This window comes from Hippocampus guttulatus, chromosome 20 (genome assembly GCF_054856545.1).
Source record: "Hippocampus guttulatus isolate MCC_2025c chromosome 20, RoL_Hgut_1.0, whole genome shotgun sequence".
Classification (NCBI taxonomy): domain Eukaryota; kingdom Metazoa; phylum Chordata; class Actinopteri; order Syngnathiformes; family Syngnathidae; genus Hippocampus; species Hippocampus guttulatus.
Window position 1 is genome coordinate 8,649,016 of NC_141280.1, and position 21,621 is coordinate 8,670,636.

General features: G+C 44.3%; 1 protein-coding gene across 3 annotated transcripts; it reads left to right on the forward strand.

Annotated features, from left to right (window-relative positions):
- The first annotated feature begins 1,196 nt into the window (after positions 1-1,196).
- Positions 1,197-21,262, forward strand: LOC147187897 (inositol-trisphosphate 3-kinase A-like). Of its 3 annotated transcripts, XM_086100571.1 has the most exons (13): positions 1,197-1,573; positions 2,571-2,627; positions 4,712-4,867; positions 5,350-5,500; positions 5,582-5,839; positions 7,110-7,979; positions 15,477-15,576; positions 16,116-16,153; positions 16,225-16,400; positions 17,468-17,672; positions 18,946-19,047; positions 19,202-19,273; positions 19,344-21,262. In XM_086100571.1, the coding sequence occupies exons 3-13, from the start codon at positions 4,821-4,823 to the stop codon at positions 19,551-19,553; spliced, it is 2,229 nt and encodes a 742-aa protein (XP_085956697.1). In that variant the 5' UTR covers positions 1,197-1,573; positions 2,571-2,627; positions 4,712-4,820; the 3' UTR covers positions 19,554-21,262. The 3 variants fall into 3 exon arrangements, with proteins under 3 accessions (XP_085956697.1, XP_085956696.1, XP_085956698.1); XM_086100570.1 differs by lacking the exon at positions 2,571-2,627; XM_086100572.1 differs by lacking the exons at positions 1,197-1,573; positions 2,571-2,627 and adding an exon at positions 3,421-3,517.
- Positions 21,263-21,621: the final 359 nt, after the last annotated feature.

Sequence of the window (21,621 nt, forward strand, 5' to 3'; positions counted from 1 at the left end):
AACCGTGTTGAATGTGACGCCAAGAGAATGAGGGTGAACATACTGTACATTTTTTGTGTGCTTCATGCCAAACGTTCTACCCCTTTGTTCTCCGGGTGATCTGAGTAGTTGTTGTTGTTCACAAGGCAATTAAAGTTGATTGTGTAACAATAACTTTACCACATTAACCAATTGTGTCAGTGGGCGTGGCCATCATTTGATCAAACCCTGTCACGTTCTGCTTGATGGTAGTTGTAGGACCCCAAAAAGCAGGGAGGCAGGGAGGAGCAGGGTGGAGTGACCAAAATGTATTTAACAAAAAATACACACAGCAGTACAATGGGAAAAAAACCCACTAAATCAAAGTGCTCAAAAAAATGCTTAGAAATCACAAGTATCAAACCAAACTACAACAGGAAACAAAACATGACAGGAGCACACGTATGCTCACATACTCACAGCTCACAATGACCCAACAAAGACTGACAGAAACTCAGGGAACTAAATACAAGCTAAGTGACGAGACAACGAGAAACACCTGGACAACACACAAAGGGTTAAGGGAGCTAATTGGTTACACACAAGGAACACTGATAACGAGAACAGGTGGCGAAAAAAAGGGCACATGAGGAATCAAAACCAAATGTAACCAGATCGAAACATAACAAACTCGTTCCAATTACGGGCGGCTCATTGGTCCAGCGGTTAGCACGTCAATCTCACAGTGCAATTCCAGCTCAGGCTTCCCTGTGTGGAGTTTGTATGTTCTTCCCGTGCCTGAGTGGGTTTTCTCTGGGTACTCCGGTTTCCTCCCACTTTCCAAAAACATGCATGGCAGGCTGATTGAACACTCCAAATTGTCCCTCGGTGTGAATGTGAGCGTGGTTGGTGGTCTCTATGTGCCCTGCGATTGGCTGGCAACCGGTTCAGGGTGTCCCCCGCCTAATGCCAGAAGACGGCTGGGATAGGCTCCACCCCCCCCCCCCCCCCCCCGCGAACCTTGTGAGGATAAAGGGCATCTGAAAATGGATGGATGTAAGGACGTTCCAATTACTGACGGGAACGTCCGCGCGCAGGAGCTCGAATGATTGTGTGTGTGTGCGTGTGAGCGTGCGCGCGCGTGCAAGCGTCTCTTTGCCGGTCTTGCGTGTTGTTTGTGTGTGCGTGCGCGCGCGCACGTGTTGTGTTGTTTGTGTGCGCGCGCAGGCGTCTCTTTCCCGATCACTTCCGGCTTGACGGGGCGGATGGAGGTCGTCCACACAGCGGGCGGCTGACTTTCTTGTTGATGGAGTTGGCGAGCCACTCACATGGCTCCGGAAACCTCCCGCGGGCCGGGCGTCACCTCGGCCGGCTTGTAGCGAGACCGAGCGTGGGGGACACCAGGCGAGGAAAAAAAAAGAGACGCTTCTTGTAGTTTGCGTGGCAGTTTTTCGCGTTGCGCGCGTGACCAAGTTAGACCGCCTATTCCACGCTCCTTCTTTAATACAGGGTAATAGTCACTGTATTGACATCGATAATAAGTATTTATTCCACGTTGAGTCGAGTTAACTCAATAAATTCCTGCCGGAGGCGTCTGTGAAAGACAACTCGTAAGGTAAGACATTTGAATGTAATAATAACCTCTTGTAAGCCAAAATGTTGCTTTTTTCAAGATGTAACAACAGCATCCTCCAATGCATAAGTCGTTGTTATTTTCAGTCAAGTGTCATTTAGAATCCTTTCAACTCGTCGTTCTCCAGCTCAAACAATGCTCAGTTCTCCACACCGCCATCATGATCCAAGATTAAAATACAGTACAGCCATGTTAAATGTTGATCAAAAAATTAAGGCAGCGGTTTTATTCTGAAAAAGTGTATCTGTTTATTTTTGTAAGACACTGTACTATTATGCACACTTTGAACATTAAAACTATTGGAAAAGAGAAAAAAACTTCGTTCTGGAATACCGATTGAATATACTGTATGTTTGAAAAATAAACAGTTCTGATAACGGTACTGATTGAAAAGTTAAATACCACTGAACCGTACTTTAAAAAAATGACTGTACTGGATCAGAATACACTTAAGCAGACTTTATCCAGGGCCGCAGGCTACATTTAAAAATGTTTAATAGCTGTTTTTAATAGGGTTGTCCCGATTCAATCAAATGATCAGAAAACCAGGGCTCATCACATGATTTTCAGTTGATCGGTATCATCTGACAAAAAAAAAAAAGATTTTTCTAAACTGTCTTCATTTTTGAAGGTCACAAAGCGATAAAATGAACCTGGGGTATCAATATAGCCAAAAGGAAAAGGAATATTTATGGTTTATGTTCCAAGATGTCATGTTCTGAGTTCGTACGGTGGCGTTAAAAAAGGCGAGAAGCAGTGTTCCCCCCCCCCCCCCCACACACCTTTTTCCGAATGCAGTTTCTACTTATTGATGAGGAATTGGATCAGGACTCTAGCAGATACTCAGAAGTGGTTTGGGACCCGGACTCAGGTGCAAGAAAATGTGACGGGGATATCTTTAGTTTGCAATGTTGTAAATATGTTGCGATTGACTCATTCATTTTTTTTTCACCATTTTGTCTTTAACCCTTTCATGCAGCCTGTCACCTGAAAACCTGACAAGCTGTCCACTGTCGTAACCGCTGTCCCTGAAAAGGTTAAATGATGTCTTTCTCCCACTGGCATTATTATTAATGTAACAATGACGTCTTCCAATGCGCAAGTGTATTCTCATTGTACTCTCCAACAAGGACATATTTTCAATCTCGCTAGTTTGACTCGAAAGAATGTCTTTCTTTTTTTTTTGACCTTTCAAAATTCATGATTACACTGTTCGACAAGTTTCCAACAAAACTGAGCGATCTCGATAGTTTTTCCCTCTCACTAGTCTAAAGATGGCAACTGCAAATATAGACATCTAATATTTGGTTTTCATATGATTAAAACTTAAGTCAACGGAAAGCCTTTGGTGAAATTTCAGTCAATATTTGGATATGGAATATTAGTCTGCCTTCAAGGCATCTGAATGGCAATGACAGGAGGGCCTCCCCCAAGGCAGAATATTTATTTCGTGATAAATTGCAAGATACCGTGTTTGGGTCTATTCAGTTTATTGCTTGTAAATGTTCCAGGATCTGGCAAAGTGACAAATTTTATGTTTGAGACTGAAGGCAAGTAAAAAAAAAAAAAAAAAAAAACAAGCAGGACTGTGCGATTCTGAAATGCTCGCAGCCAAGAAGGACTTGTAAACACTCCGCATTCCACATATTTCTCTCTCTCGGTCGCTATCTCCGTTCTCCCGATTCCAGACTCTCCAATTTGAGGTTTTTGAGAATCCATGCGATGAATCATTGCGATATTTCCTTGGAACTGTCTTACCCCACCCTCCCATTCTTTCCAGGAGGAAAGCCGGGTGTTTATTCCCCCTCTCGAAGCGGAAGAACATCCCGAGGGCGCTTTTTTGGCCGATGATGAGAATACCAGCGGGATTTTGAAAGGCTTCTTCACATACGTGATGGCCGCCCAATGCTGAGTTGCTGTGTGTGGGTGGGTGGGGGGAGAAAAAAATGTGTTTCTGACACATTTGGACCTTCAGAGTAGCAAAAGATAAATTCCAGGTGGAACCTTTGATCAGAATTCCTTAACATATTTGACAGACTGCGATATTTCATTTACCACATAACTAACAGTACTTAGTCAATCGCCCTGAGGCTCACCACACATGGGGCCATGCGGTGGCATATGACTGAACTGAATAAATACCGGTATATTATGTTTTACAAACATCATTAAGTGAAATGTGGAGACTCTCCGTCTCAGAACTGCACCGGAGCTTTTACAACCCAAATTGCGTACGTACTGTAGCAATACAGAATATACAGTAGAGGTAGGACCCACATGACGGAAACGCTTTTTTAAAAACGAAAATTGATAGCTACTTAAGTCTCGCGTTTAAAAAACATACTACAACTCGCTGTAATTATAGTCAAAATGGTCTTTGTAATCGTACTTTTTAAAAAATCTTGCACTTGACAAACTCCATATATTTAAAACACGAATCCTAAATCTAATTAAAAAATAAACGACAAAGAAGGATTGAAAAAAAACACGAATAAGCCTCCTCTGAAAATAAAAAGTGAAATGAACCGAATGAAAAAAACAAAACAAAACGAAAAACAAAAGTCAAAATGAAATCGAAACCATCTACAATGAAAAATCCAGGTCTCCATGATTCCGCACATGCCCTTTTGTCTGAGTAAAAGTTTCCATTCAGCTTTAGCCTCCAAAAAGCCTCACGACATTACGATAGTTCGGAAAATGATTGCTAGCTAATTCTGCGCAGGGGGTGGGAGGGTGGGGGGCGGGCTGTCATGTTTCCAAAGAGAGTCCTACGAATCTCATCTTTTTTAAAAACATTGTGAAACCTGTTTCCTCGCCTTCCTTCTCGCCGTCATCCCTCATCCTTGTCTCTTGTTATTCCCCCCCCTCCAAGTCAGAATAGTGGTATCTTTTATTTTAGGGCTCATGACTCCAGGAATGATCTCCGTCTCTGACGCACTTAGCAATGGACGGAAAAGTCTCAGCCGTCTCTGCTGTTTAGGGAACATTTGAATTTGTTTCCAGTTCCAGTAAACTCATTCAGTACCAGCCAATTGTGAACCAAGTCTGAAAAGACGTTTAAAAACGTCTTTGGGAGTTAATGAGTTCACTTTTTTCTTTTTTTTTTTCTCTTGTCAACAGGCATGATTTCTACCTCGACTGACCCTCGAAGCCGTTCACCTCCCTCCATTTTAAGGGGAACTAGTCTGATGTTCACTCGGCCTTCAGGGCCCTTGGCCTTGCCGCAGGGATGGCAGCATTTGCCCTAAACCGGAACGCCCTCCCAATCATGAACGGGTAAGTGGACGTCTCCCAGTTGGAATCGAAACATCAATGAGACATAATAAGCATATTTTTCAGCTTCCAGTTATTTTAACCCTTTGAGGGACAGCGGTTACTACAGTGGACAGCTGATCATGTTATCAGGTTGTAGGGTGCATGAAAGGGTTAATCGCTTGTCTGGGACAAAATATTCCAAGGTTGAAGAATTGGAACATGTTTTAAAGTACGCACAGAATATTTAATACATGACATAGCATCAAACACAAATATCCCCTACACCCCTCCTGTCCCCCCATTTTCCATTTATTGAATGTTTATTAGCATTTTAGGGCGAAATCACTGATCGGTGATGGGCTCCAAGATCCCGATCATGTAAAGCTGAGCTTTATCCTTAAAAATGTTTTGCACATGGAAGTTCACTGTATAAGCAACTAGAGTAGAAATACTGTTTTAAACATAGTGCCCATCACTCGACAACATGTTTCCTCTTCCAACAGCGGTAATCAGTTTCACGTCCGGCAAGGTACCACTGGTACCAGCTCCCGAGATAGTAGCAGCACGACTGGCAGACCGGTGCCGCAAGTTCCAAATCAGGGCCCCTACTGCCAACTGCTGGGTGGATCGCCCTGCAGCCCAGCCAGTGCTCAGGTACCGCAGGTTCGAACACAGACTATTAGGAACAAGAGTGGAGGTGTACTTAATAAAATGGCCCATGTTTCAACTGCCCAGACGAGCCTCACTAGGACGCCGGGTCGCCCTTTTGTCTTCCCGCTTTCCCCCGGCCCCACCTCCCGCGTTCGCTCTCCGTCGCCTCGGTCCCGGGAGCTCCTCGGGGTTAACGTGGGCCAACGGGTTCGAAGACTCAGCTCACCCGGTGCCGGCGAGGAAGAGAAGGAGTTGTCGGGAGGCGGCGCAGGAGACAGGCAAGAGGAGCGGAGACGCCAAGCGCAGCTGCTGCAGATTCATAAAGAGCTGCAGAACGTGGAGGTGAGCCTTCCACCCATTTCACTCAGGCTCTACCAATTCATCCAGTTTCGATACCACTTGCCCTTATTCGGGTTGCGGGTGTGCTGAAGCCTATCCCAGCTGACTTTGTACTAGAGTCTGTTTGCACGCTGGACTGGACAAACAAGCATTCACAATCACTTTCACAAGTGGTACCTCTACTTACGAACGTCTCTTCATACGAAATTTTCAAGTTACGAAACGTCTCAACAGGAAAATATCGCCTCTTGTTCCGAAAGAAATTTCAAGATACGAAAGGTAAAAATACAGTATGGACTGCTTATCCAAGCTGCGAGTTTCCTGAACGCAACATACTTATAGCTCGTCATTCGCCCAGGAGGTGTTCCGATGGTTTTACGTAAATGTGAATCACCCAGAAAAATATTCACCAGTCGGGCGATCGCTCACTATGCTAATATTTGCCTCGGACATTTTCGAAGGATTGTTAAAAGCCGACAAAAGCAAACGCCCTTGGATCAGTTCTTGACAAAACGCCAGACAAAAACCATTTCTGAGAGAGAGCATGAACTAAAGAGGGTGAAAAAAATGATGAGTGTGGAGTTAAAAGTTAAATGACCCTAATTTTTATTCTTTATTCTTTGTTTTTTACACTATGCACGCACAACTCGTATTTATTGTGCAATAATCTAATTGTAACATGTATTTGTTACATATTTTTGATGCCTTTTTATGCTGTAGGAAACATTTATGTCTGAATTTTGGGGGGCTTGAATTAGGGCATTTACATGGAAAACGCGTCTCTACTTACCAAATGTTCTAGTTAAGAAATTTCTTCCAGAACCAATTAATTTCGTAAGTAGAGCTGCCACTGTATAGCTAATCTAGATTCATGCTAATGTGAACACATGATGGGAAAAGAGCATTGCTCCCGATTCCAGTCTACGTGGCCGCGTTTTAAGCAACGGATATTAGAGCGCACAGGTTGCACCAACACCTGTAGATAGACAATACAACAATACTCACAGGCATGTTTTCTTTATCCTCTGCTAAAAACGGCTTCCATGAAAGGAGTTTGCTGAGTCACTTCCAGGATTTGTGAAAGTCTGTTTCGATTGTGTCGTCATGACTGTATGACTGTCATTACCTGCTGGCCAAGTCTCCTGGAATAGATGACTAAACTGTACAGAGCTAATCTGTCGGCCCCGAGTTATGTCTTCCAGTGATGGCTTGTGGAAAAAGCGCTCGAATAAAGGTCACTGAACGCCTTCTTTCCTCTGTGTGTGAGTTGCAGGTCAAGGGGAAAGTGGGCATTTTCGAAGCGCACATTTCTGGGATTCGTGCAAAGGTGCTCACCAGCGAGCTCCAGTGCAGCCCTCGGTCTCCGAGACGAGCAGCGGGCCAAGTCCCGCCTCCTCCCAGCCGTGGCAGGGCAGCCCTCGAATGCTCAATGACCCAGGCCCACCAGAGTCAAGTTCCTCCCGCTCTCCAAAATGGGAGAGAGGGCGAGCATGAAGCAGTGCACGGAGAGAGCAAGTGGGAAGAAAGTTGCGTGATTAAAAGAAGCAACGACGCGCCGACGTTGTTTGTTGAAAACGGTTGCCATTCAAAAACAATAGAAGCTCCCCGGTCAGATGGACCACTCCTTGTCCAGGGTCCCCCGGAGACCTTGGAGGCGCCTTCAGCCAAAGATGGAGGGATAAAAGAGGACAGCGGGGTGAAGGAAAACAAACAAACACCGGGAGATGACGGAGATTCAAAGGAGAGAGAGGTGAGCGCCAGACAGCAGTCGGGTCCTGAGCTGCTGCTGCGCACGGAGACCGACATGTTGGGCGCCCAGCCAGACGCATCTGCATCAAAGCCTGTGGGTCCCCCTCGTCTGACCAACACGCCTCCCACCGTCCTTCCCTCCATCCCCGCCGTCATCATCACCGACCACGGCCTAGAGAGCCACCCTCAAACCCCCGTCGGCACCCCGAGTCCCACTTCGAGCCCCGTGCCCCCGTCCAACGCCTCGGTGCGCTCCCTCAGGAAGCTGTCTTCCTCCTCAGCCTCTTCGGCCGGCTTCTCCTCCTCTTGGGAAGAGTCGGAAGAGGATATTTCCGACACAGAGAGAGGGGGGCACCTTCTCACCCCGGCACAGCTGAGCTCGCGACAGAAAGCAGTAAGTATGACAGAGGACAAATGCCACATGTTGCCGTAGCGACGTATAAAATGCTAACAATTACAAATAAGAATCAAAAAGTTGCGCATCGTTTTGCGACCGTACTGTTGGCGACTCAAATACTAAGTTTGGGAAAAGGACTCGCTTCGAATTGTTAAATCGTAATTTCAAAGTTTTTGCCTCCTTTGTAGTGTGTGCGCATCATGTGAGGTGATCCTGGGGCTTGACTCACAGGAACAAAGCTAGCACTGTGCCTGACCTGCGTATGTGCGTGTGTGTGTGTGTGTCTGAGTGCATGTGCGTGCCAGGTTTCTTAAAGGAAAGGGTTCAAGCAAAAAAAAAAAAAAAAATTTAAAATACAACTCGACACATCACACACACTCAGGACTTTTCCTGCCCTTTGAAGCACTACAAAGAAGAGGTGCTGGCTTCTTGTTTGTTATTTTAATTGATCGTAAAAGCGCGACCTTGACTTTCAAGTTGAATTTCTTCCATGACCACAGTCTATCCGTCCATCCATTTTCTAGTCCGCTTATCCTCGCGAGGGTCGCGGGCGTGCTGGAGCTTATTCCAGCTGTCTTCGGGCAGTAGGCGGGGCTACACAACCTGAACTGGTTGCTCGCCAATCGCAGGGCGCACACAGACAACCAACCATTGGGGCTCACAAACACAATCAATCCTTGGGACAATTTTAGAGTGTTAACATTTACCTGTCATGCATGTTTTTGGAATCTGGGAGGAAACCCGAATATCCGGAGAAAACCCACACAGACGCGGGGAGAACATGCAAACTCCACACAGGAAGGCCAGAGAAGCGGATTCGAACCCTGCATCTCTGCAGTGTGAGCCCGACGTGCTGCCCTGACCAAGGTCTAATCTCAAATAAACCTTCGTCCTTGCAAAGCCGGAAAATTATTCCAGCCCCGCCCCCGAAACCGCTTAAAACAGACACTTTAAAGTGGAAGTCAACCCAAAATTTTTTCTTGACAATATTGTGTTCGATGCATCCCCACTAGTTTAAACACGACAGTCTGATTAATAGCACGTTTGTAGAAATGAGTTAAGTGGCAAAATCCACTTGTTTATTTGTTCATCTCAGGGGGCGGCCATTTTGTCACTTGCTGTTGACTGGAAATGACATCACAGCTTCATAAAACAGCTGACTGGTTGTACCCTGAGCAACTGTGATGTCATTTTCAATCGACAGCAAGTGGCAAAATGGCCGCCTTGCAAGATGGATAAAAACGGGTGGATTTTACTGCTTAACTCATATTTTTATTATTGTCGAGAAAATTGTGGTATAATATTCAGTGAAGAAAAGGACCAAATTTGAAGTTACTTTATTCGTGATATCTATTTTTAATTAATCGAACGATTAATCGGTTATCTGAGTTTTATTTCGCCAAATATCGGATTTGGCGTCGGCCTCCAAAAATCAAATCACACACATAATGCAAAGCAACAGGCGAAAAAATGTCATGGTCACTCTAAACTACTTCCTTTACACAAGAAGCAGCGACAAACAAACAAAGCATTTAACAATAGTCCCGAGCAGACAGCGCTCCCGGCGTGGCCCAGTTATGGCAATTTGCCGGAAAAGGCAGTGTCAGTAATGCTAAAACAAATTGATTAGTAATTCATGCCTGATTATTTCCTTGTCGCTTAGCAGCTGGCAAAGCAGCGTTTGTAAGATTTTGACTGGTGCTTAATTGTGTTCCTCTCTGGTCCTGTCGGCGGCGATAATGTGGATTACAAAGTAGTTGACGCCAAAGCAACAGATAGTTTGTGGTCTCTCGCGTTTCGTTTGATTCGAGTAGACGGAAATCGGGACATCTTGCTAAACATCGACTTAAATTGTTTTTTTGCAACTTTCTCGAGCGTTAATGTGCCGACTGCACGATAGCGTGACACCGAGTTAATGTGGGTGTCGAATATCGTGTCCCTTAAACGGATGTCCCGATGGTCACAGGTGTCTTGGGTTGCAATTTGTTTATTTTGGCTGATGGATTTGAATGAAGGCTTAGGATTTCTCTTTGCATATTTCCACTGCAAAGTGAAAAAAAAAAGACGACGACTTCTGCTGGTGGTTCTGCGTAAATCATTTTCAAACTCAATTTTACATTTGGATCCCCCAACGGCCACCACCGCCGGCACGAGATTCCGATCGTTGCGTACCCACCTGTAGCTCGTCAGCTTTTGTCTGATGAAACCTTGAAACCGTACCGACATGCACCGACATATTAGGCATGCTTGATTGTGCAAGCGGTATGCGGCGCGAGGCCAAGGAGCCAGAGCTCCCGATGAAGAGACAAGCGTGACGCTCGAAACACGCTGCTTACGTTTATGACTTGACGGAAGAAACAATCCCCCCCCCCCCCAAAAAAAAAAACCTCCTACTTTGACGACCCCTCTCGCTTAAAGCGCGCTCAACGTTCATTTGGCTTTTTCACATGACGGCCCGCTTTCAGGCCTGACTGGTCTAGGCTGAAATGTAGAACAGAGCCTTATTTAGACACAGCCTGGCTCATCTTTTGACTCCTCCGGGCAAGACTCCAAAATGGGAAAGGCACACGTGTGCTGCAAATGTTATGGTAGTTGGAGCACAATTGGCAGCTGACGAAGCAACCTGAACGAGTTCATCATCAGGCGTCAGCATGGGCCCAGATTACATCAGCAGGGCTTTTTTTTGTTTTGCTTCAGCTGCGCCCAAAGGCACGGCGGTCCAACGGAATGTTTGTACACAGCCGCCTCGTAACAATGAAGGAAGTTTCCATGCACGCAGCATGACGAGTAAAAATCCCAGTTCACACGTTTGCTCAAATGAGTGGATAAAAATGTAATTTGCATGCCGGGCCACTAGTTGGCAATGTCATTTCGATCTGATCCGAAACTGTCTTTTGAATACACATTGGCTTGCTAGTCGTGATTTTAGAATTGAAGATACGCAAAACAGAAGTCGTTATTTGTTGTTTGGTTGTCGTTTTTAGCGTTTTGAAACTTTTTCAGTTTGAAGTTGAAAACTTTTGACATAGAATACAAACTAAATGGAAAGCCATTCAGGCGATAAAACAGCTACAGCATATATATATTTTTAAATCGTTGTGTGGTGCTGGGGGCAACTTGAACTGTCCTTATTTGTCATAGTTCAACACATTAATAATCCGTAACAATAAATAATGAAAGAAAATGGGCTATAATTTAGCTTTGGATGGAAATGATCACAACATCGAGATCAGTTTTCAAATTTTCAAAACATACACAACTTTTTCTTGCAAAATGTCACTTAGTTAACAGCAGTGTTCTTTAAACAGCTCAAACTGTTCATTATTTTATTCATTTGACCTACTTTTTAAAATAATCGGCCGATCAATTTGTCGTCAGTTTTATTCTGTCAAATGTGAAGATCGGCATCGGCCCTTGTAACGATGCAACTTTTTTTCATGCCAATTACGTTCGTCATAAAGGCTGCACCCAAAGATTCTACCCTGTAAAACAAACACGCACACACACACACACACCCTGACACACCATCTTGCAGACGCTACAACTGTCAAAAAGTGGGACACACACACACACACACACACACACACAAAGCAAAACAAAACACATGCTGCACTGTGTGCGCCGCAGTGGAAAATGTTCACTACCACAGCGGCCTGTTGCTTGGCAACCCCGTGACGTCAAACTGAGTTTCCCTCTTACAGCTGTGTGCGCGCGCGCCCATGAGTGTGTAACTCTTAACCGTGACTGCGCCGCAGAGGGAGACACCAGTCAAATAACAGTTAACAGATCATAAATAACGCTGCCCGTGTGAGATGTTTCGCAATGTGGGTGTCAAAATGCTCACACGCCCGGCAGGGGAACGACCATTTTCACAATTTGGTTTTTTACTCACTTTTTTTTCTTCTGGAGGCTGGACCACACACACACACACACACACACACACACACACGTGTTCTAATTTTAACCGCGTGTGTGAGAAGTAGTCGGAGTGTGTGCGTTCCTCCCCACTCTAAAACTTTGCAGACATTGTTTGGCGTGCGATAGTGGCGTTGTTGTTGTTGTTTCCTCCCGCATCACCGTGCATAAATCACACTGCCGTTTAGTTTTCAAATTGCATACTCGTTGTGCCGCCATCAAGGGGGTGCTTTTAAAAATATCTGAATCCATATTATGAAAATAATAATGAATTCAGTGATTCAAAGTGTTCGATGGATAATACTGGGATGACATCTCAGTGGAGCGTAGAATCTAACTGCCTGCGCGTTACACCACCTGCGCCACAACTTAGACCTGCTTTTAACTGGTCTAATGTCGAGTCGACTTTTACACAGCGCCAAATGCGGGAAGCTAACAAAAACTAATCTGCCAGTTTTTACGCACATCATTGACACCGATTGAAATGCATTGGGAATTTTTTATTTTTATTTTTTTTTCCAAATCTGTGAAAAATGTGAGGAGGAGAAAGGGGATCCCCCCCGCCCCCACCTCCTCTCTCAATTTCAAAAGTGCTCCACTGCAAAGTGGATTTGAATTGGATTAATTGTTCAGCCCGAGTCCTCCGTGATTATCACATCATCTCTACGTGGTAATATTGTGAAAATGCCCGGCCAGCACATTTTTAGATGAAAGGATCTTGATAAATGAATGCCAGGAGACATCATACAAATGATGTACACGGTCGTGCCTTGGCTTTTCTCCCTACTTCACTTTTGCTCTTTGTGTTGTTTACAAAGGGCAAGGCCTCTCTCGCTTCTTTTGTTTGTAGATACCGGCGGATGTGGAAAATACTGTGGCTGAGGCAAAGTGGCATCCCCTCCACTCCCCCCGCCCCCCTTCACTTCCTGTCGGCAAGAAGTTCCTCTGCTTACCATTTCCTCTCTCTCTCTCTCTCTCTCTCTCTCTCTCTCTCTCGGTGCAAAGGTTGTTCTCTTTTCTGGTTTGTCACCCAGCCGTTCTGGTGATGCCGATAGGAGCAACCACATGGTCGATTGGCCAGAGGCTTGAGCCCTCACTCGCCCCTGAGTCTTAATTTCTCATCTTAGCGAGACATTTTGGACAATTCTATGCATCCAATTTTAGGAAAGGTCCTCAAAAGCATGCTTGGAATTTCGGTGTGGAAGGACGCCATTCATCATCCTCCCGATGAGCTAGAATGCAGATGCTGACCTTGCAAATGGACTAAACATCAATTCCTGTCGGTGGCCACGTGTCCGAGTATTTTCAGACTCATTGTCTCTCATTATGGAAGAATGATTATTATGATGAACTCATTCAGTACCAGATGTTGACTATATTACCAGCTGTTTCAGAGCATTTTGGCTGAACTTTCAAGACAAGATACAGCTCAAAGAAACAGTAGAGTCTTCACTCTTCACCCCCCCTCAAAAATTGTTTCAAAATTTCTTCATTCTTTAGTATTCAGCAGTAGAACATGAGTTGGTTTCTGACCAAAAAGCGGAAAAACAAACCTTTTTTTTTTGAGGTGGGTGAATGAAACATCTCACAGAGCGGGAGTTTTGCCACTATTATTTTTTGCTTATGTAACTGTAAAACACCAAAAAGAAGATTGCGGAGGGGCTTGGATTGCAAAATAATCATTTATTTACACATCAGAATCAAAATAACTTTATTGTCAACATACCACTGGGTGCAGTGAAATGTAACAGACACAACATAGACATAGAAAAACAAAGACCAATGGTGGGGGGGGGGTCGCAGAACAAGAGTCCACCGAGTCACCTTTTACAGTGCCCCATTTTCGCAGACACATTTTTTCACCACGTTGGATCAAGGACATGAAGGTGAATGTCCCTTCCCTGGGGTTTCCATCATTGTTGTGACTGACCCATGTGCAGATTTGCATGTCCAGATTGCCAGTGGTTAGTTTTGCCAATCAAATGACACGCGGTTGTCTATCGGCCCCGCATGCGTTACTAGCCAGTAAGGAGTTTCGGGTGCTGGACGGATGATTAGGGAAGCTTAAAGATGACCGGTCGCCATGATGGGTCACTTGTCGCCATTCTGTCGCCACCTCTGAAGGCTTTGCGCTCGACTCTGCCAAGAAAAGGCTTACAAATGAACCATTTTGAAAATAATCCAATTTGCTGATTTTTTTTCTTCCCCTCAGTATTGCTCTTCCGATTTGATATGCGATTGTGTTTTTCAAGTCCCAGTTTGTAAACTGCCACGCTGCTCATTGCCATCGTGTGATGTGTTCATCAATCTTTAGTTGTGCAGAGAACCAGTCGTGTGACTCCTCACTGCTTTACACAGTCAATGAGTTTGCGTGTGTGTGTGTGTGTGTGTGTGTGTGTGTGTGTGTGTGTTTGTGTGTGTGCGTCTGCGTGTGCGTGTGCGTGTGTGTGTGTGTGTACAGTCCATAGATAGTCATGTTTCATCCAATAAATTTCCATCAGGTCCACATGGGCTGACGTCCCGCGTCGTCCTTCTTTGGTCCTCGTGTCCTCGACCTAACGTGGAGGCTCGGCTTCTCAGTGACTGTAAAATTCAAGAGGCATCACCCGACATACAGTAAATCACAGTGTTTATAAGATGGCTGTGCGCGGGAATGGGGAGAGCCCTCCGAGAGACGTCAGAAGTGGGGGTTTTTTCAATTTTTCGTGGTTGCCAAGAGAAACCTCGGGACCCTCTGGAGGCGGGGGTCACAGTGTTCTGGAAACACAAAGTGGTGGTGTGGGAGACGCGGTGGTCAGGGACACCCAGCTCTGTGTGTGTGTGTGTGTGTGTGTGTGTGTGTGTTTGGCCAGTCATTCCATAAAGATTAAAGTCGGAAAAAAGTACTAAAGCCCGAGAGGTTTGTTTCCCTGGAGATCCACTAAAGCTGTGGTTTAACTGGCCGTTGGACTCTTCAGACTGGATGAATAAACATAACACGCCATATTATTTTCAGAATGTTCTCTTCAAGTTGGTGAGCAGAAGAAAAAATAAAATCGGTAAACAAAATTAACGTCATACACATTGAAATGCCCCCACTTCTGGTCTAGTCTTGTGGGTCCTTTACAGATGATAAAATGCTAACATTCCAACAGTTGGTTTGCTAATGACACCTTGAGCGGATAAATCAATCAGGCAAATTATTAGTCCTGTACAAAACAAAAACGTTGACAAAATTGTTGGTTTAGCGTTGTTGAAAATAACATCTGCAGCCCCTTTGGGTTTATCTGAGACTACAGTCAAAACCTGCGCATACTCGCGTTTTGCTAGCTGTGGATTCACTTATCCGCAGAGTTTTTGTCTTTTTTTTAAATACTTTTTCATTTATTTTGGTAGGTTACATTTTTTTCCCCCAATATTGAATGTTTACCTCCCATCATTTTTTAAAAAAATAATCTTTTAGGTTTATTATTTTTTTTTTCCCCAATGCATTTCAGTGCGCGTCAAATCGACACAGATTTTTGCTATTCGCGGGTGACCCCACTGCTTCTCCCCCTTTGCTTATCAATGGCTTTCTCTAACTGTGGCCTATCTTGACAGCACAAATCATGGAAGAAAATCAAGAACATGGTCCACTGGTCACCATTTGTCATGTCCTTCAAGAAGAAATATCCCTGGATACAACTGGCAGGACATGCTGGTATGTGCACACACACACACATTCATTTTTATAGGGACGTTTATCTGGATTAGAATCATTTGTGGAATCAACCAACGTCGTTTATTTGTACTAGATACAACCGGTGAAATGACTGAAGCACTTGCAGCCAAATTAACCCTTTTAGGGTCAGTGGTCACCCCAGTGGACAGCTAATCATGTCATCAGCTTATGGGTTGTTATTATTGGTGCATGAAAGGGTTCAAATGGATCTTGAATGGCTATGAATGAGTTAAAATGACACCATGTGATGTCATGTATGGCAGCGGAAACTAGTAAGTGGATACAAATCCCGATTCAAGATGGGCCTTTTATAGCATTCCCCCCAGGAGGCCGTGTTGACGGTGGTTCCTGACGGGTGGCTGTCGTACGCGTCAGGGCCCTAAAAGGAAGTGTGGCCTTGGGGCAAAAAAAAAAGCCCAAGCGAGATGGACATCCCCAGCGTCTGTTGGGATCGGCTCGACCTGGCTGGACTGTCCTAAGATTCGTCTTGCGGTCTAACGCTGTGTCTCTGTTAACAGGGAGCTTCAAGGCCGGAGCCAACGGTCACATCTTAAAAGTAAGTCCAACACATTGTCACCGTATCGTAAGAGGCGGCACCAGCGTGTTGATCTCGGGTTCTCCGTTTAGAAACACTGCGAGTGCGAGCAGCGCTGTCTGTCCCTCCTGATGCGGGACGTGCTGTGTCCGTATGTACCCGGTTACCACGGCGACGTGGAGAAGGATGGCCAGAAGTATAATCAGATGGAGGACCTGCTGGCTGAGTTTGACTGCCCGTGTGTGATGGACTGCAAGATGGGCGTGAGGTAAGAGGACGTGGCCTCATCGCTCTCTGAAAATGGTCGCCTCCATCAAGAGGGAAGGTCCAAAGCTGGATGACCTCCATCGTTGTTTACTGCGTGGCCCTTCCGTTTTCCCGTTCCTCTTCCTCTTTGGTATTTCTCCGCTATGATGTCATGCTATTCATGAAGCGAATTCGCTTCTTGCAGTGGAACCTAGCGCTGAGCCATTATGAAAAATTATCGAATTGCTTTTTAATTTCCCACTCTTAGTATTGCGATTACGATTTATTCTGTGATTCTTTTTTTCTCATTTATTTCCTTTAGGCTTACACTCAAATAAAAGCAAATAAACCAATTAGTTTTAATGAAAGACAGTTTGGTTATCTTCAATTAGTTATTAACTTACTAAACACGTTGAAGTGCACCCACCCCAAAAAAACAACTTTTCTTTTTAAACTTTCGTGTGTGTGCATGCTTGTGGGCGTGTGTGTACCCATTTTAATGACGGCAGTGAAAAAGAGACTCATTGATAGAGAGACTCATGATGAATTCGAAGAAATGGTTTAACGGTTACGAAGAACGCTTTGCACGCAAGTGTCCTCGGGCTAACATGCTACATTGCCAAGTTTGAAGACAAACACGTTATTATTTAATCACACGCAGCGGTATGTTAGTGTAAATATGCGTTTCACTGAATATTCATGATGGACCTGTCCTGTGTAGTTGTGAAGTGTTTATTTTCTGATCATGTATTTGAGGATACATTGGAAGAAATCACATGGCTTTACGTGTGTATTTGCCCTTTCAAAGGCTACTTGAACACTTAATCTTGCTGATCTGATCATACCTAGGCTTTTGCTGTATTTTTTTCATTTTCCGAAACCACAGTTACAGTAAATGAAATAAAATACATGAATTACATTTCCCTCGTGGTTTCCTAATTAACCCTTTCATGCACCCTGCAACCTGATAACATGATAAGCCGTACACTGTAGTAACCGCTGTCCCTCAATGGGTTAAACTGCAGTAGTAAAATGACAATTTCACACATTTTCATTCATCCGTTGCCCTATTTTCCCCTCATCCATCAGGACATATCTGGAGGAGGAGCTGACCAAGGCCCGCAAGAAGCCCACCCCGCGGCCGGACATGTATCAGAAGATGGTGGAGGTAGACCCCGAGGCGCCCTCGGCTGAAGAGAATGAACAGAAGGCGGTCACCAAGCCCCGGTACATGCAGTGGCGGGAGACCATCAGTTCCACCGCCACGCTGGGCTTCCGGATAGAAGGAGTCAAGGTTAGCGCTCACAAAGCCGAGGATGTGTATGTGTTTTTCGGAGTATGTGTGGGGGGGGGTGGGGGGGTGTATGTCCTTCAGGGCGATGATCTAACTTCCTGTTTTTTTGCACAGAGACTTCTAGTCGAGTGTAAATCATTATGTCTTTCTTTGTCGTGTGAGGGGTCTGTCGGTGGCAGCTTGGTTGGCCTTTAGCATCTGGCCCTGACACACACACACACACACACACACACACGCACATACACACGCGGTTTTAGCTATATAAGGACATTCATGGCTTCCCGGTGGTCCGTTGCCATGACTCTGAGGGTTATCCCCAGAAACAGAGGTGTGTGTTTGTGTGTGCGCGTGTGTTCCCAGACCTGAACCTTAAAGGCGGGGGTGATGTTGTCCCTCCAAATAGTACCTTGTTGCTTGGCAGCCACGGAACACAACGAATTCTACGAATCTGTAGCGCTTCTGTGCTGCCGACGTGTATCAGAGCTAGTCACGTGACATCAAATGTCAGATCTTCAAAATAACCTCCACCGCCTTCCTCAACTAATGTCCATTTGTTCTTGGGCTCCTACTCTGTCCTCCCTTTCCTTCCTCTCCAGTGTGAACACGTACACCATCCTCTTCCGCAAAACAAGCCGGGAAATTGTGGCTCCTCGTGTGTCGCAAACAAAGTGGATCATTTCACAAGTGGCCTCGATAAGTGGTGACAAAGTTCACAGGAGTCAGACAGAATAGTTGGCAGTCCAGGAGTTCCACAGGGAACCATCCTAGAGCTCTTTCTTTGAATCCTTTCTCAACTGTTTCAGCTAAAGAAAGAATTTTTTTTTAAATTCAAGTTTATTTATATAGCCCTCAATCACAGAAGAGTCTCAAAGGGCTTCACATTTTAGCTACATCCCGCCCAAAAGGACAAAGACAAAAGAACAAAACCTTAAGTAGTTGTGATTGAAATGCGTTCAGTCGCAATACTCACACAACAGTCTGAAGACCGTCTGTCATATCCTCTCTGCAGTGATCCTCATTGAAGAGACATTGACATTGGTAGCCTAAAGTGCTAACATGCCAACAGCTGGTATGCTAACATAGCATAACAGCCTGAGTATTGAAAGAGCAAAGGCAAATTTGTAAGGATTTGACATTGTGTCCTGTGGTCATATACTATTTAGAGCGAGAATCGATAAATATGCTAATTTGCTAACTGTTTGTACGTTATCGGCTCTTTGAGACTGGACTCTTTCAAGAGTTGTGATGCAGAGTGTGTCCTGTGGCCCCACAGAAGGAGGACGGGACAGTCAACAGAGATTTTAAGAGGACAAAGACGCGTGAGCAAGTCATGGCGGCCTTCCGCGATTTTGTCAAAGGCGACAAGGACATACTGGTAAGTGGGCTTGGGAACCGAAAACCCCAAAGCGAAAGCAACTCGGCAGAAACTGACTGGCCTGTGGCATATGAGGGTGGGGGGGGGGGGGGGGGGGGGTACGGCAACTAGCTTTCATGATGTTAAAGCATGTACAACACGCATGTGTTTTCAGAATATCTACCTAGCCAGGCTGAAGGAAATCAGAAGCACTCTGCAGACGTCGCCTTTCTTTAAAACTCACGAGGTAAGCCTATTTCTTCAACATGTAATCTTCTTCAGCTTTCTTATGAAAAATTGCCCGTGTTGTCGCGCAGGTGATCGGCAGCTCCCTGCTGTTTGTCCACGACAGCAAAGGCAGAGCTAAAGTGTGGATGATCGACTTTGGAAAGACGATGGCCCTCCCTGAGGGCCAGGAGCTCGACCACCGAGCATCCTGGCAAGAGGGCAACCGGGAGGACGGCTACCTTTTCGGACTGGACTGTCTGGTGGATATCATTTCTGCCTTGTTGGACTCTGAAATATGAGCGCTTTTACTATTATTATTATTATTGTTCTTATTATTATTATTTAATCCGCAGCGGAAACATTTGGAAACACACGCACGCTCTCGTCTTCGGATGTCAGTTTTGCAGATGTTCCTTCCCTAAAGGGGGAAAAAAAAAACACTCAAACCTACTCTTTCATGCATCTTTAAAAGATACACCGACACACCCTTTTATTTCAAGTAACAGCAACAGAATTACAACAGTTGCAGATTTGGATAATCTGTCATGGAGTATTAGGCAAAGGCTGAAAAGAAGACAAAAATGACACTAAATTAATATTCGTTATCTTGCGCAAATAAAGTTGTTTATTTTTGAGAAAAAAAGTTAGAAGACTGAAAATTTATTGTATTTAAAGCAGCTCCACTGATATTCTTCCTTTTCCCTGTAAAAGTTTTAGTCTGGTTATATGACTTTAATTTTGAAAATAATTGAGTTGTAAAAAAAAAAAGGGACTTTATTCTCATAAAATTATGTATGTTGTTATCAATGCGAAAATATACCACTTTTTATCTAAAAAATACACAACTTTATTTTTGAAAAATAACATTTTTGTTTAAAAAAAATAAAAAAATACATGACTTCTCGCCACAAAATTATACAATTCATGTGATTTAATTTAGGTTAGCACTTACTGTAAATCTCAAAATTATCCAATTTTATTATTATTTTTAATTGTCTTCAATCAAAAATAATGAAAACATAAATTTTATTAGAAAAAGATATAATTCGTTTTTTAAAGAATTATGCCAAAAACACAGCTTTTCATCTCGAAATTAGAAAACCTTTTAGTTGTTTACCATTTGTAAAAGTAGATCTAGATCTCGTAAAATTACAACTTCAATTATAATTTCACGGGGAATATAGAACGTTAATGCCCTCCAGTGGAAGTACGAGGAAAGACATGGAATTCAAAAAGAAGAATGCACAAGGTGCCTTAAAAACACACAATGAAGCCTCAAAATGTTTTGGGATTAAGTTAAATTTCCAGTGAGGACGGGAGAGTTTTTGCTGTTATACTTTTACCATATTTGTTACTTAACATGTCGGCACGATAATTTCCACGTTTGAAGATTTTTGTTAAGTGTGGCTTGGATCTGATGTCTAAAACTTATGGGTTAAATGAGCAAACTTGTTAAATGCTCTGCTTTCCTATCCTGTTCATTGTGTGGATGACACCATTTTAGCGCCTGCTGAACACTCTTGATGTGCAACCTAATTTCAACTATGGTGCCTTACTGCCTTTACTGACTGTCTCCACCATCTGCCTTCACTCCATGTCTTATTTCCCTCTGTAACTCTACAACGAGTGCATGTTTATTAGCGTCTTAAAGCTTGTTCATCTCTATTTATAATACAGCATATTTCTTTTAGCTGATGGCTTGGCCCTGTGGGATGCTTTTGTTGGACTTTTATTTTGGTCTCATTTGAACCTGCGCTTCAGTATTGCAGCATGTGCTTGAATGAAAATACACTGTCATGATAAAAGTAGAGTGTCTGGGTGATTTTTAAGAGGCGAACTACAATTAAGATCGTCTCTGTGTTAAACAGAAAATAGAAAAATTCCCCCAAAATGCATTTAAAGCTATTTATTAGAACTGGGTTTACTGGCTCTAGTTTTGCTGGTTTCCAAATGTATTATTACTGCCATTATAATTTGGATGATTTATTTAAATAAATTAATAAATCAGGGAGGACTACCGGTAGTTTCCTTACATTTCCTGTCAATATGTCATACTATCCATCCATCCATCCACCCATTTTCCGAACAGCTTGATCCTCACTAGGGTCGCGGGGGGTGCTGTAGCCTATCCCAGCCGTCTTCGGGCAGTAGGCGGGGGACACCCTGAATCAGTTGCCAGCCAATCGCAGGGCACACAGAGACGAACAACCATTCACGCCCACACTCACACCTAGGGACAATTTAGAGCGTCCAATCAGCCTGCCATGCATGTTTTTGGAATGTGGGAGGAAACCGGAGCACCCGGAGAAAACCCACGCAGGCCCGGGGAGAACATGCAAACTCCACACAGGGAGGCCGGAGCTGGAA

What these genes read in the sequence shown, in the direction of transcription:
- LOC147187897 (XM_086100571.1), top strand. Translation starts at nt 4,821, where the DNA reads ATGGCAGCATTTGCCCTAAACCGGAACGCCCTCCCAATCATGAACGG. An exon ending in GACTGCAAGATGGGCGTGAG is followed by an intron (nt 16,401 to 17,467) that starts GTAAGAGGACGT and finishes CTCATCCATCAG; the next exon opens with GACATATCTGGAGGAGGAGC. An exon ending in CTTTCTTTAAAACTCACGAG is followed by an intron (nt 19,274 to 19,343) that starts GTAAGCCTATTT and finishes GTTGTCGCGCAG; the next exon opens with GTGATCGGCAGCTCCCTGCT.